General features: G+C 40.2%; 1 protein-coding gene across 2 annotated transcripts in view; it reads left to right on the top strand.

Moving 5' to 3' along the window:
* The first annotated feature begins 6,773 nt into the window (after positions 1-6,773).
* PHLDB2 (pleckstrin homology like domain family B member 2) overlaps positions 6,774-16,149 on the top strand; it is an 83,421-nt gene continuing 74,045 nt past the window's right edge. Inside the window, exon 1 of one of the 2 annotated variants that reach the window (XM_036243437.1) lies at positions 6,774-8,225. In XM_036243437.1, the coding sequence (XP_036099330.1) occupies positions 6,891-8,225 (1,335 nt within the window). In that variant the 5' untranslated portion in view covers positions 6,774-6,890. The remainder of the gene's footprint in view (positions 8,226-16,149) is intronic. The other variant, XM_036243438.1, reaches the window with a different exon arrangement.

Genomic DNA, 16,149 nt, shown 5'->3' with positions numbered 1-16,149 from the left:
ACCTCTTGGTGCATGGGTCAGTGCTCAACCACTGAGTCACACTGGCCAAGCAAAAACTATATATTTAAAAAAGAATGCCAGAATTATGCCAAAGAGTAAAAAATATACCAAGCCGTCTTTAAACATGATCCTTGAGATTAGTTTATCAAGTCATTTTTCTTCCCTAGGGAAAAAATACTGGGACTTTCTGTGGCATCTTTCTGAGATCTCTCCTGACCCCTGGTACTTTCTAGTTGACCACGAGATGATGTACATATCAGGTGACAGAATAACAAAAACTCTGGGGGACTAAATTTACGATTGGAAAGTAAGCCCAAATGTTTCAACACTTCCATTTTAGACTTCGGGTTGTCTTTTCTCTCACCTGGGCACCAGATGCCTTCCCCAGGCCCATCCTGTGGCTCTGCGTGCGATATATGTAGTCATGCAATCCCCTGGGACAGCTGTGCTGCCACAGTAACATAATGTAATGATTTTATAATTTCCTTGAGACGTTTTTGTTTACATAAAATGTACAGGGAACCCAAAATAAACACCCCAGGATGGAAGCCGTGGAGTCTTACTCGCCTCCTCTCTTACACATGTTAACAGGTCTCTCCTGCACAGGCCCCCTCTGGTTTCTCACTTGGGCGACACCTCTTGCCGTGTTCTCACCCCCACCATCCTAGCTCCCCCTCTTCTTGTCTTTTCCCTAAACTCAGCTGCAGGCTCTGATGCATTCTGTCTGCTGAGCTCCCCCCACCCCCGCTGGGGAGTTAACCCCAGTCTCTTCTGCTGTATGGTTCACCCTCCTGCCTCCCCACACCTTCATCCTCATCAGGGTTTGTTCCGTGGCTGTCCACGTAAGACTGTCCAAACCCGCAGATAACTTTTATAAAAATTTACTGAAGCCAAACAGAGGATTCACCTGGAAGCAAGCCCTCAACAAACTGAAGGGAAAAAAATGCTTCCTAGAATGGCAGTCTGCAGCTTCTTTTATGCATTTGGAATAAGGTGGGAATGTAAGGAGCATTACTTGATGGTAGGAGAAAGCAAGGTGGGGACTGGATTATAGAATAGTTAAGATTATATGCTCTCTTGAGGGTGGTTTTGCTTCTGGGGCTCAGAAAAGAGGCATTTCAAAGGTGTGTTAACCTAGATGCATAGAAACATTGGACAGGGCTTGCTTAAGGCAAAGATAAATCTTTTACTAAAGAGGTTATAAACTTGGAGCTTGACTACCCACCCTGACCTGCCCAGTTAGGAATTTATGATCAGGTCACCCTGTGAGGTTACTTTCCATAAAACCACTTAAAAAAAATTTTTTTTTTCTTTATTGATTTTAGAGAGAGGAAAGGAGAGAGAGAGATAAAAACATCAATGGGAGAGAACATCGATTGGCAACCTCCTGCATGCCCCCCACTGGGGATTGGACCCACAACCTGGGCATGTGCCCTGACCAGGAATCGAACTGGCAACCTCTTGGTGCATGGGTCAACGCTAACCACTGAGCACACTGGCTGGGCAAAACCCCTTTTTGTCCACATTGTTCTACATTCTTCTATACTTTCCCCATTTCTAGACACCTAGTCATATGATCTCACCAACAATGAAAAGAATACTCTAGAAGTAAGGAGGGAGGTATCAACGGCCATTCTTGTCACTCCGGGGGTCAGAAATGCCCCTGTGCAGCAGACTCTCCACCTCTTGAGTTGAGTTGATTTGTGGGATTAAGAGATAGCAAGTGGAGACAAGTATACATATAGACTCAGCTGTGGCAGGTAAACTAAGCACTAGGAAAACGAATAAATGCCATATTTGTCTTTGATGATAAACCTTTAAATGTAACACATTTAAATGTATTCACACATCCTTAACAGACCCAGTAAGGTTGAACTGAGAACCTGGGTTATCAAATACAAATAGCCCTTTACATATTCTCTGGAATATCCTTCCATCCAAATCATCTGTAACTTTATTCTGTTACAGAATGGTGGAGAAACTATTTCTCAGATGTCTTTATTATTTGCAAATACCCTGCTTGTCTCTGTAAAAGAGATCTTATTCTAGCCGATATTATTTTGAATATTTTGGTATTATATTTTGTTTGCCCAACCAGACTGCTTCAGTGATTAAGTAATTTTTATTTTTTTTATAGGTACGTATGTGAGGTGGAGAGGGGTAGTAAGAAACCTGTAGTGGTTGGATACTCTACAGTTTTATTGGCCCAAATAAAGAGGGAACAGAGTTTGGTAATATTTCATTTGGGTGATTAAGCAGCATTTGCAATTGCACATGGGTTGAACTATATTAATACGTTTAGTCATCTAAAGTGACATCAAGCTTGGCCAGAGTGGCTCAGTTGGTTGAGCATCATTCCATGCACCAAAAGGTTGCCAGTTCAGTTCCTCGTCAGGATACATACCTGGGTCGCGGGTTTGATCCCTGCTTGGGGCACGTACAGAAGGCAACCTATCAATGTTTCTCTCTCACATCAATGGTCTTCTCTCCCTCTTCTCTCTCCCTTCCTCTCTCTAAGCATGTTCCCAGGTGAGGATTTAAAAAAAAATGACATCAGTATCTTCTATTTCTGAGTCAAAAATTAAACTTAAGTATCCATTTTGGCATGAGGTGTTAAACAGTTCAACTCTACTATTAGAGTAAATATTTAAAATGCAAAGTTAGGGCTTCGTGCTTAGCTTTGACTACTACTCCGCAACATCTGCTCTCTCTTGCTTTGAGGATTGCTGTCTCTGCACAGTGTGGGAATACCTTTTCTATCTAACTTTGTTCTGGTTCCCATTTTGTACCCATCATCTTAAAACCAAAGTCTTCTCTAACTGGCTTCAATTATTTTCTTGTTTATTCTACACCTTACTTGTGGATTTTCTTCTGTATCCCTGTCTAAAATATCCTAAATGGTTGGAGGATGCTGTCTAATTCAAGTCAGGCATATGACTTGGGACTTGGACAGCTTATTTTACACAGCGGTGAAGATGGGGAAGGATTAACTATGAGAGGGAAATATGTGGTCATTAAATACTGTTAACCTCAGGAGTGTTACATCCTAGATTTTTAAGGACCATGATAGAGAAAATAACTGTTGCCGTTTTCCTACACAATTTTTGTTCAATCAGAGACAGGATGTTTGCTGGATGCACCAGTGCTCAAATGGGCTTGGGATTTAGTTTACTCCTTAAAATCACAACATTTCAGGTGTGGATGTGGCTTTATGCTACTATTGGATAATAGCCATCAGATTCCCTTTCTTTCCAAGGCACTTAACTTCATTGTCATTTCTTTCTACCATAATGACCTCAGACTACACTCTCCCTGGGTTAGCCTCCTTCTGTGCCCTTTACCAGTCTGTCCGTCAGTCCTCCATTGACGTACACATCACTCTGTTACAGCATTTGTCCCTATGTGTGTCTTTCCCTTGGACTGTGAGCTGTGTAAAGGCAGGAAAGGGTGTCTTTGATCATGTACTCTCCCATGCCGAGCTCAAAGTCTGTTTTATGGAAGGCCTTAGTGAAGATTGACACCTTCCTGGTAAGAACTCCCAAATCTTAAGACAATCTAGGGTTCGCAAGGGCCCTGTTCCATGGTGTCCTCTTTGAAGAGTGTAGGCTAAGGAAGCCTTCACAAACTTAGATGCATGCAAGTCATCTTAGCAGAGGATGGAAATGGTGAATCACGCCCTGGCTCTTGACAGTCAGCTTATAATTGACATGTCACTTTCTCTCACATTTGATTGCTCAAAGCAAGGGTCATAGCTGCGACCTAATGTCACGGGGATGAGGAGGAGCAACACCGCTATGTTTCTGGGAGGAGGAAAACAAGAATACTAGTGGGCAGCACGAACACCTGCTAAACCAATGTCTGATATGTGGTGGGCACTCAATACCTACTTAATGAAGTACCTGAAAATGCCTGTTGAAGTTTAAACGTGTTTCTATACAATAAGCAGAACCATTTCAAATCATAAAATATCTTAGTCACTACATTTTTTTTTAAATGAGGATATTAATATTATTGTCTAAGCTATGTTCGGCAAACATCTGGAGACTTTACAATAACCACCTGTTCACTTTATTCATGCTAAGAAAGGTATTATATTTGATTTTGTAGTTTTCAAATGCATAAAGTATGAAGTGAATACATTTTCATCATTAACATTTTTGCCTGAGTCATTTAGAAGACATTTTTTGGAAAAAGTGTCAAAGTCTTCAAATATTTGCACATTTAAGTTAATCTAATTAAAATATTTGAAATAATTTTTTTTTTCCAGAAAAGCTAACATCTGGCTCAAAAATTGGTCAGGAGCTTTGGAAAAATGAGTGTAATTAACTTGAAAATGAAGTATTGCTCTAGATTATATTCTGGTATTTTGCATTAAGTGGGTTTTTTTCTAATTGTTAAAGTAATCCAAGGGCATTGTTTAATATCTGGAAAGTACAAACTACTATGAGAAGGCTGAATTAAAAATTGCCACCCAGATAAAACCACTGCTAACTTTGTGGCATGATTCCAGACCATTCTTGTTGCAGAAGAGGCATATAGACAGGACAATAGAAGATACTGGCTTGTAATAGGGAGGTAACAATGGAAATATGAAGAAGTGACCAGATGAGAATATGTTTTAAGGACAAAGTTGGTAGGATTTGTTGATGGATGAAATTAAGGAGGATGATAGGAAAGTAATAGAGGACAGAGGGGATGGGTCCCTCTCCATAGTAAATAATGTTGTAATATACTCAGTATCTACCTATTTTCTTATTTCCTCAATTCAGCAATGTTTAACTTGAGGGAATTGGCCAAGGTTTGCTGGAATTTCAATATGGCAAACCAACCAGAGATGAAGCTATATGGGAACAGAAGAGACCAAGCCCAGAGGTCATCTTGATTCCAGTCCTCCAAGGGGGCGTGGCGAGATATGTCTCAGACCAGGGTGCTCTTGCTTTCAAGATCAGAATGGTAGTAGTAGACAGCTGCTGAGAGGGACATTTGTCTTGGGGCAGAGATGGCACAGTTCCTGAGAAAAAAGAAAAGACCTGGCAAGAGATACACACACACATTTTTTTTTTTTTTTTTGCAGTCTGCAGAACATAGTCATGCTTTTATCCATCAGGATAGGTCTTTGGATTGGAAAATAAGGAACTCAAGGCAGAGCTTGTTAAGGGAAGTTGCAGCTTTATGGGGTGATGGGTTCTAAGCCCATCACCAGGATTTAAGCAGCCAGACTATTTCTTCGCCCTGCTCTGGCTAAAAAGCACTTCCTTATTAGGCTGCCTGAATTTTCCTATGAAGTGTGTGAGGCTGAGCAGGCAAGACACATTTCCTTCACTCTGGCTGGGAGGGAGTGGGGAAGGTTGTGACTGAAGTTAAAAACTTGTGTTTATTGAGTGGCTTATCCATGGGACAGTGGAAGTCAGGAGAGGGTGGAGATAAGATAGAAATATGAGCCATAACCCTCTTCCTTAATCCCTCTTCTTTTGTGGCCTGGTTACAGAAACAAGCATATTAGGAAACTGATGACTAACCATAAGCATTAGACCAGGGGCGTAATAACTAGTGTCTGAGATGCCTGAGCAGTTGGAGCACTGTCTTAGCCGTGCACAAGTTCACTGAGAATGTCTGTTTCCACTCTGATGATGATCTAAAGAAAATCTTTTATCAGTTAGATATATAGGCCTTCTTATTTGCAGTGATAATTTGTCATTAAAATATAGTTTCATAGACTAAAACTTCCTATTTTTAAGTTAATGTTGTTCAAACTAGAGTCCAAAAATATCCATATGGGTGCATACCCTTTTTTTTTTTCATTGTAATTGTGAAGATAGAATCTTAATCAGAGTCTCGAGGAACGGGTGGGTTCAAATAGGTGCAAAAGAGGGAGAAAGGTGTTTCTGAGAGAGGAGGGAGTTTGAGATCAAGGATGGGCGTGGTACTTTTGGGGTGCCCAGCACATGAAGGATATGTCAGTTTTGGGTTTTTAAATATTCCATCCTTGTCTGGCTGATGTGGCTCAGTGGTTGAGTGTTGAACCCACGCACCAAACAGTCGCTGGTTCGATTGCCAGTCAGGACACATGCCCAGGTTGTGGGCCTGATCCCCAGTGGGGGGAATTCAGGAGGCAGCCATTCGATGTTCTCTCCCATTGATGTTTCTATCTCTCTCTTCCTCTCACTTCCTCTCTCTCTGTAAAATCAATAACAGGAAAAAAAATTTAAATATTTTATCTACCCTGTCTCTGATACCACATAATTTGGGGAACACTCGTTCCTCTATTTCCTCTATTAACTGCCTTTTCCCGATGGGTGCAGGAGCTGTGTGAAGACTGTTTGTTGAGAGGGTATGTTGAAAGGCCCCGTAAAGAACCATCTTCTAACCTTGATGTTTTTGATCAGTGTCTGACATAAATGTTCTTTCTCTGCCAGAATGTGAATTTTGTTTCCTCGGAACTTTACTTCTGAGTCGTTAATGATTCTAGTGGAGACATCTAAAGGAAGGCCCATTGCCTCAGCCCCGTGGGTGTCTGCTGGGCTTAGGAAGAAGGTGGTCCGCCCAGCACTAGAACCCCAAAGGGAAATGGTCTCTCTGTATGTACCAGCCTGATCTTATTTCACCTGTACTTAGGGATTCGTTCCTCTCAAATGTTACTGGTGTTCTCTCAAGTTAGTTTTTTCTTTTGAACGGAAAACACCCCAGCTCAGTGGTCTTCATTCACCTTCATTTTGCAGCATACGTTTGTTGGGCTTATTACTAAAACGGAGACTGTGTTTGTTAAGTGCATCAGGTCACCCTGCAAGGCTGTTGGTTCAGACATGGGCTGACAAGTGCTTGGTCCTTTTAAACTGCTTTAGATAAAACTTCCTCTCTTTCTTTCCTCCTTTACAGATTCCAGCAGCACTATGGCAGAGCATAGCCACATGCAACAACAGCTGGATTTACAGAATGGAGGTTTAGAGGCAAGCTTTGAGGCGAATTCCCTCGAGAACAATTCCCAGAACATGATGGAGAGCCTGAGCCCAAAGAAATATTCTTCCAGCCTGAGATTTAAAGCCAACGGAGACTATTCTGGCTCCTATTTGACCCTCTCACAACCTGTGCCTGCGAAGAGAAGCCCTTCCCCTTTGGGAACCAGTGTCAGGAGTAGCCCCTCCTTGGCCAAAATCCAGGGAAGCAAGCCCTTCTCTTCTGATGGGACTGACAAAAACATGGCCATGAAGCCTCCCACTCCTTTACGCAGCACTTCACCCTCCCTGGGCGGATATCCACGCGGAAGAGCAGACTTTGATTATTATTCTGGCCGGGACAGTGAAAGGTCCCTGAGGCTCTCAGAGAAGCCTCCCTATTCCAAACATAGCTCAAGGAATAAATCCCATGACAATGTCTACTTTCTCGGAGGGCTGGAAAGCCGAAAGCCTTCTGGCTCCCTCTTGGCCATGTGGAACGGAAGCTCCCTGAGTGACACCGGCCCCTCTCCCATCAGCAGATCAGGGGCGGCCAGCATGCCTTCGAGCCCAAAGCAAGCCAGAAAAATGAGCATCCAGGACAGCCTGACACTTCAGGCCAAGTTGACCAGACACAAGGAGCCAGCAACGGAAAACATCGGAGTAAGAACTAGGAAGTATTCTGGCAGCAGCCTGAGTCACATGGGAGCCTATAGCCGATCGCTGCCCAGGTTGCACAGGGCCACAGAGAACCAGCTGACGCCTCTCAGTTTGCCTCCAAGAAACTCTCTGGGCAATTCCAAGCGAAACAAACTAGGGGAAAAGGATCTACCTCATAGCATCATAGACAACGACAATTACCTGAATTTTTCTTCTTTGAGCTCAGGTGCTTTACCCTATAAAACCTCTGTGTCTGAGGGCAGTCCTTACGTCGGTTCCACCCTCAGTGTCCCTGGCAGTCCCCGCATGGCTCGGAAGATGCTTCTGGCCTCCACCTCCTCCTGTACCTCTGATGACCTTGAGAAAGCTTCCTACTCGGGGACCAGCTCGGGTCATTCATTTCCTCCCGTAGAGCCAGACAGAGTGTTTGCAGCCAGGAGGAACTTCTCTTGTGGGTCTGTCGAGTTGGATGATGCCGAGTTGGAGAGCCTCAGACAGGCCTCAGGAACTCCCCAGCCTGTGTTTCGGGAACGGAAAAGCAGCATTAGTTCCATTTCAGGACAGGATGACCTGATGGATTACCACCGGCGGCAAAGGGAGGAGAGGCTCAGGGAGCAGGAGATGGAGCGATTGGTAATCATCTGACTTGACCTCACTGTTTCCTTGAACAGCTTCTTGGAGACAAACTCCAAGGATGTATGTGGGCACATAGAATTTCCATGCGCACCAGTCACTGCCGTCCCTTCCTAGAATTCCTCCTGCTGTCTCTCCTCTTCCCAGATCACTGTTATTAGTCACTTGTGGTATCAGGGAGGCCCACAGGTGCCTAATGTTAAGTTGCTCTGTAGAGTTCTCACAGGTATACACTCTTGAGAAAACTGACAAAGGTAGTTGTGAATTTTACTGAGTTTCTTATGCCTTACAAACTTTTTCTTTAAGACTGTGGGGAAACACCGATTTGTGTTACGTTATATCATCAAATTTGCGTGTCCATGGTATGATAGAAATAGTAAAACTATAACTCACCAGGATTTAGGCAGGATTCTGTATAGTAAGTTGTCTGGGAAGTAGAAAGGTTGCCTACGTGGTGCTCAACCCTTTTCCTGCACTGTACACACACACACACCCCTCATACGCCCTCCAGTCCTGTCTCTCAGTCCATAGAGTGACTCCCAACTACCCACACTCAAAATCTTTTTGACTTGTCTTTCTCTATTTAAAATGTACTTATGCTTCTTGTGGGAAATACTGAAAATAATGAGAAAGGAACAAACATTCCTTCAGAGTTCCATAATGAATGAGGACAAACTACTGCATTTTTCTGTTCTCTTTTCTTTTAAGCATAAGGTTTTTTGTTTGTTTTGTTTTTGTTTATGGATGAATAGCTGTCACAGATGATGTGGACTCATTAGTGATGAATTATGTATTTCTTTAATGAGGGAAGCAGCAGGATGGTAAAGCTGGTTTACAAAAGTGTAGGCGTATCAAAAGTATTTTAGTTACTAGGAGAAAGTATGGGAAAAAGATTTCGGAATCACATACCAAGCAGTTAATGGCCTATAGGACAATACAGTTGTAACCTTTGGGTTGGTTAAAATGGGCAGAAATTATTAGCATCTATATAGGATAAAATTGGTCTAACATTTTAGCAAAAGAATCATTTGCATTATCCATCGATTTGATAATTTAATGTCTATTCTTACAGACTTTCCTAATACCCTAATATGTAATAGTAAGAACACAAATGTGTGTACCCTTAGGGAGTTAGCTATTCTTTGGGTGAGTCTGTTAGGCGATGCTCCAGTATGACAGTTTCTTTTGTTATCAAAATCTCCAGAGATTTTTCATGGTCACAAAAAGGCACTATATTTGGGTTTGATTCATTGTCATAGGTCCAGAAGTTTTCATGAGCATATAAAAGCCATATTGTATATGGATAGCAAACTTAGCACTATGCTATACTGAACAACTGTTATTAATGGAGTAGGAGAACTAACATCTATTTGATCATTTATTAAGGAATCTAGGAGAGCATTTCACTGGTTTCCATCACTCCAAAGATCTTCCTCGAATGCTCTTATTTATTCTTTTTTTTTTTTCAATCTTCACCCAAGGATATTTTTCTGTTTGTCATCAGATCGAGTGGGAGGGAGGGAGAGAGACAGAGAGACAGAGAGAGAGATCGAAACATTGATGTAAGAGAGACACAATGACTGGTTGCCTCCCACATGACCCGACTGGGGTCGGGGAAGAACCGAAACCGAGGTACATGCCCTTGACCGGAATCGAACCCACAACTCATTGGTCCGTGAGCTGACGCTCCAACCACTGAGCCAAACCGGCCAGGGCTCTTATTTATTCTTTTTGTTCCAAGGATAGGAAATTAGACTCAAAATTTATTTCTACTGGGTTTCATCTTTAGCACTTATAAGTGTTGGTGAATTTCTCTTTCGTCCAGTGCCCCCACATCTGCCAAGGTTCCTGGCATTCCAAGAAGTGACCGTCCTTACTGCCTGTAAAGCTGGTGTCTTGTAAGCCACCAGTAAATCCTACTTCAACTTCTTGGAAGAGCTCTGTGGGTATTGGCTCCAAATATAAAGTTATAGCTCTTTTTCTTTAATAATGGGCTTGTCATATCTGATGAAATGAGGTTTAGTTTTAAGTATGAAAGTCTAGGTTGGGCCTCTGTTTCATAGTCTGTTTGTCTGATTACATCCCAGTGAAACCGAGGACAAAGTCTTATTGAGACTCTGCAAATAATGTCACTACCATTGAAAAGCAAAGAGTCTTAGAAAAAATATTTCTTCCTGATTTCTGAGGGACCAAGCAGAAGAAGCTACCATTAAAAGGATGTTTTATTTAGTTTGCAAAATCATAGTCAAATTGAAGGTTAGAGATAGATCAAGATGAGTACTAAAGGGTTTTTCTCACCAAAAAATAGGACATTGAAAATAATACCATTAATTTTCCAAAACACATATCTACATTTAGAAATGTGATTTCCTTTATCAGTTCTATGATTTTAATTCTTATTCCCCTGCATATTGAGTCATTAATTTAATTACATGAAGTCCTCTATTTCTGGACTAAAAGAAGTCCTGAGAATCTGGTGTAGCTGCCTGGTACTGTCTCATACTTGTCTACATAATGTCAGCTCAGAAGCCTCTACCCATAAGTCTCTTCTTCGAACTCTCAAGAGTGAAGAGTACCTGGTAAGGTTCTTCCCGTAAGGCTCTGGGACTGTCTTTCTTTGTGAAAGGCACATTCTAGTACATAACTTAAGCAGAGTCTTCAGGTAAGCTTGAGAGAAAAGCAGAGACTGTCGGTGAGTTAAGAGTAAGTGGCCATGGTTAATCTATGGTAAATTTAACAAACGGTATCAGCAAGAAAGAGAATTAAATTTTTCTATCAGGGCACAAGACGGTCCTACTTAATCAGTGTTTCCTGTGAGGGTAAGAGAATATCACAGAGAATAAGGACACACATACATCCAGGGTCTTTCTGTAAGTATGCATCTCTGAGCTTTATTTATATTATATTTTATCTGTACAAAATGAGCCTGAGAAAGGCTGAGCTTCTCATTTGGTTTGACAAATCTTCCTACGCAATTCTTGTTAGTGTTGATAGGTGGCATACCAAACAAACCTCATTATTTCTAGCCTTTTTTTTTTTTTGGTAAGGGTAAGGAACAAATCTGTGTGATTGCCCAGCTGTCCTCTGGGAAAATTTTAACATGGTTCAGGTACAAAGGATATCTTGGAAAAAAAGTTTTTTTCTAAATTAAGGTCTGATCTGAGGAAGGCAAAATCAAATATTAACCAGAGAGTTTATCACTAGAATAATACAGGATTGTCTATACCTGTGAATGAGTGTTTGTGTTTGGTTACTTCATAATTAAGTAACAGTAGGTTATTTTATAATAAACAAGAAATATTAAGTTCTTTAGAAATGAGAAGGTTTTTGGTCATTTTAATTATGCAAGGATATATCCCAGTTAGCATACAGCACACAAAGTTACTCTTGTGAGATACTGAAACTCTGCTTTCTGGGCAGATTACATAGAAAAATAAACTTTTCCTGCCTTTGGCAAGTGTAGGCTGATTTCTCCAAGATCAGTGTGTCATTTCAGTAGATAACTACATTTCAGTTTTACATTAATAGGGCACTTATTGTGTGGAACATTTAAAAAAAATAATACTTACTTCATAAACCTATCGAAGTTTCATAAATTTTGTCAGAATTATAACATTTTATTACATCTATATGGACTTAACTCTTTGCAGGTATTATAAACCAAGTCAAATAAAGCTCCATTTCTGCAAACCTACCATTTTTTAATTTTCATCAACTTTTGTCCTTCACAGTTTTCTTTCATATTCTGGAACAACCAGACACTTTAAGACAAAAGTACTTAACTTAAAGATATTGGAAATTATGTTTAAACTGACACTTCACAGAACATAATTACTACTGATGTGAAAAGCTTGGTTACTATTATAATTTTGTTTGGTAGAACACAAATTTTGTATGTTTCATAATCTTAAGTGTCATACGGAAGTAATCTTGGCTTATCTTTGAAGTAAACCAATACATGACATTTCAGAAGTTCAGATTAACTAATCCCTTTTATGATAAACCAAATCCAACCTATTTAAAAAGGAAATTATACTTGTATTGTACTATACACTGATAAAATAAGGCAAAGGCAAAGAGCTGTTTTTAAAATAAGATTATCAAATTAGTGTGACTTGTATAAACATTCACTTTAACTAAGTAAACTTGTTTTCTTAGGGGAAAAATGCTTATGAAGTCACCAGTTTTGATGAGAAAGGTCTTTTTCTAAAAGAAGAACACATTAAAATTATTAGAATTTTATTTCATTTTCTAGAATTATAAACTAATCCACAGCAGGTTAGTTTAAATTATTGTTGTCCTCAGGAGGTAGGAAAATATTTCACCCACACACAGTGATTTTTTCCTCTCAGGTAGAGACACAGACAAAGAACTAAGCATAAGTTCACAGCTTCAGCTACAGATCAAAAGTAAACACTGGAACAAGACTGGTGGCTTTTCCACTGGGCCCAAAATATTGCCCTGATTTGAACTCACAAACAGAAAAACAGTAAACAAATTAAAACCAACAACAAACAGGTGTCCAGTCGTCTTTCACCTGAGCAAGACTAGATTCCAGTTCTACCGGACAGATGCCAAGTGGTCAGACCATAAAACCAGATTCCCCGTCATTGCTGCCACCAATGGGCATAATAACGATTGGCTGTGTTTGAACAAAAACCCCAATCCAACTTGGCTGAGAATCAGAAACAAAAACAAAAGCACAGAGTAGGAAAACAAAACCTTCAGAGAAGATCTGAGTCAGTGAAGGTCAAGTTCTACTGCCATTTGGGATCTGCTCCAGGAGCCAAGAAAAGCTGTGTCTGGGCTTCCAGCCCGAGAGGTACACCTCTAGCACGGTGCAGTCCGCTTGGACATTTCACTGGGACCTCCAAATTGTCAAAGCATAATTTTCAAAAAATAAACACAACTCTTACACAAATACAGAATGAATCCATGCCAAAGATTTATTGAACTCGTTAATGAGGGAACTAAGCAGCGTAAAGCTGGTTCATGAAGCATAATTTCAGTATTTTTTGGCTTACCTTTGATTCTAGTGGTGTTTCATCTTTTTTTATTTCTTTACTTGTCCAATCTTTATTTGAAAACTCAAGGTAATTATATTGAGTCTTAAAGATTGAACCCTAATTATGAACCTCCAAGGGCCTATTAATGAGGCGTAATAATTTTCTTGGAGTCTACATGAAATAACTTCCAACTGCTGTGCTATTTGAGAGGTTTAGTTCTTTATAATTTTTACTCCTTCTTTCTTGCTCTCAGCTGCCAAAACTTGCTTTTATTATGCTAGCCTTTTCTTTCTTTTTTATGATTTTAGAAATCAGATAGCAAGCCTTGTTTAGAATTATTCCAAACTAAGAGTTACTAGGTGTCAGTGGGGTCCTGAGAGGGTCCTGTGTGCATGAAGTGTGTGCACTTCAGTGCTTAGACCTCTTGATATCCTTCAGGACTGGTTGATGGTCATTTAAACTTCCTAGTTCTGAGCTGTTTTCCAAGTAGGAGTAATGGGTGGAGAAGGCTCTCTAGTGGGCTGGGATGCTAGAGAACAGGTGTTCCAGAGGCTAGAGAAATCATTATAAGGTAGGCAGGATATTCTTTTACTCATCTCCTTTGATACCTTCCCAGTAATACAGAGATAGTGATAGCCATCTTATGGTCTGGGACAATTAAAGTCATTTTTAAAAGAAAAGGGGGAAATCATCTTAAAACCCTGCTGCTGTTAAGAGTATTCATTTGGTGCCATTACCAAAAGCATCTGTGTGCTATTGTAGAAAACCAATGTACTCCCACAAATTGCTTTGCAGCAATCCAATATTTTCTTTTGGGTTGACAACAGTCATCTGCGGTGCCTTGTTAAACAGCAATGTCGCCGTTTAGAACGATGTAAGACCAAACTTGGTATTCATTTCTCAAACATGTTGTAATATGATGCCAGCTCTCGTCAGGCATCATAGAATAAGGTTTTCTAACTTTTTACATGCTCTACCATATTGCAGATAAAGGCTGGCTTTCTTTCAAGGCATACGTTAATATCCCCTTAGTAGTTGTTGTTTGAACAGGTGAAATGTCTGAGACGATTCTCCATTGCTTGGAAGGTGTGTTGCAAGAGCTCCTCTGAAAGCAGTTTGTCTTGCTCATTGCTATACATCCACCCCCTGGCCAGATGACCAGAGTACTGGGAAGCAATGCATACATGTGTTTGATACCCACTCATGACACTCTGCGGCTTCCTTATTCTGTGCTGTGGGCTGTTCCCCTAGTTCCCAGACATGTCAACCTCATGTTTATGCTCTTAGTTCCAGGTAACGGCACCTCCATACAAATAATGAAAACATCTCAGCATGAATGCATACTTTTTATTTCTAGAAATGGGGAAATTCCCATCTAATGTTCAATTTAAAACGAAAAGGTGAAAATGAGTTATTTTTCTTTATTTTAAAAAATTTATAGCATTCTTTGTAAGAATTGGTGCGCTCCTGGATCATACAAAAACCAACCAAAGCTTGTGTACGGTTGAGTAGACCATAGATCTGTAATATTTCTAAAATAGGTAAAAGTATAATTGTGTATATATAAGGAGTTATGAAATTTTATAACATACATGCATATGTTGTCTAATCTTAAGATGGTAAGACACATACTGTTTTAAGAATCGGAGAGTAAATAGGTTTTATAATTAGGAAAAGTTGTTTGGGAACCCAAGAAGAGAGAAGCTTGTCAGGTGAAAGTTAGGCTACCTGTAGCTCTGTGTGACTTCTCTGCCTGCTTCTTGCTATGTCCACTTCAGTGGCTCCTGACCCCAAAAGAAAAACTGAGGCATTCAGACCTTTCTGTAAATTTGACAGCATTTCTTGGTCGGGTGTATAACAGACAGTGTTAAGAGAATGACTTTTGTTACCCAGCCACAGTATTAATCTTTTTATTCATTTTTATTTTCTTAAGAAGAATGAGTTAGGAATGTGAAGGCAAGCTTCAGTATTGAAAATTCTTTTGTCCTCTACTCTGACTTGAAAGGCATCTCCTTCCTGATGTGGCCCTTCCTCTTGCTACATCCTGACTATAGTTTTAATTTTTTAAAAATGTTTGCGCTAGTGGGAAGTGAGCCAGTTAAACTACAAATGGGGTGAAAGGTTGTTTTTTTTCTAACTAAATAAACCTGGTGGCTCCAACTTTTTGAAGGGATATTAAGAAATTATGAATCTATTCCTATATTCTGAGTCAGAATGTCCATGACTACATTAATTGACTTGATCTTGAGGTTCAGCACTGCCTGCCCTGTCCCCGTGGAGCCCTGCTTTGCTTAGCTCTGGAGTTGGACAGCCACCCAGTTCTCTGCCATCCCCTGCTTTCTTTCACTTCTATGCCTTGTCTGGATCATCTATAGAGTCTAGCCCAGAAATACAATGTGAGCCATAAATGTCAACCATGTAATTTCAAATTTCCTTACATTAAGAAAAATTAAAAAAAAAAAAAAAGTAGAGTTAGTTATAATATATTGGACAACGCAGGATTAAATTGGGGATGCTAATTCTTGCCTAAATAAATGATCCATTCTCTAAGATGACTTCCATTTCTAATAAAATACAAGTAAATCTATAATGAGTGGGCAATATAAAAAGACTTATCTATGGTCAGATTACCTTGAGTCGCTGGAAAATAAAGACTTTATCTTTTAAACAGCAAATTGCTGGCATATAAAATGTTCAGTAAATATTGAAACAATCACTAGCAAATTAAGATTGTCACTGCCCCGTTAACCTATGATAAAAACAGTTATCACATCTTTTTTCTTCTTCTTCTTCTTTAAATAGAGGGCTAGGAGGAGGATGGAAAAGGAAAAAGTAGTGTTTAGCAATAGTCTAGCGACTCCACATTGGAGGAACACAGGGTTCGAGTCTCCGTGTGCTCCTGTGTTACCATAGCCTGT

The sequence above is a fragment of the Molossus molossus genome, unplaced genomic scaffold, assembly GCF_014108415.1.
Source record: "Molossus molossus isolate mMolMol1 unplaced genomic scaffold, mMolMol1.p scaffold_m16_p_5, whole genome shotgun sequence".
Lineage (NCBI taxonomy): Eukaryota > Metazoa > Chordata > Mammalia > Chiroptera > Molossidae > Molossus > Molossus molossus.
Note: the sequence above shows the minus strand (reverse complement) of the source record. Positions and strands in the feature narration are given on the sequence as shown.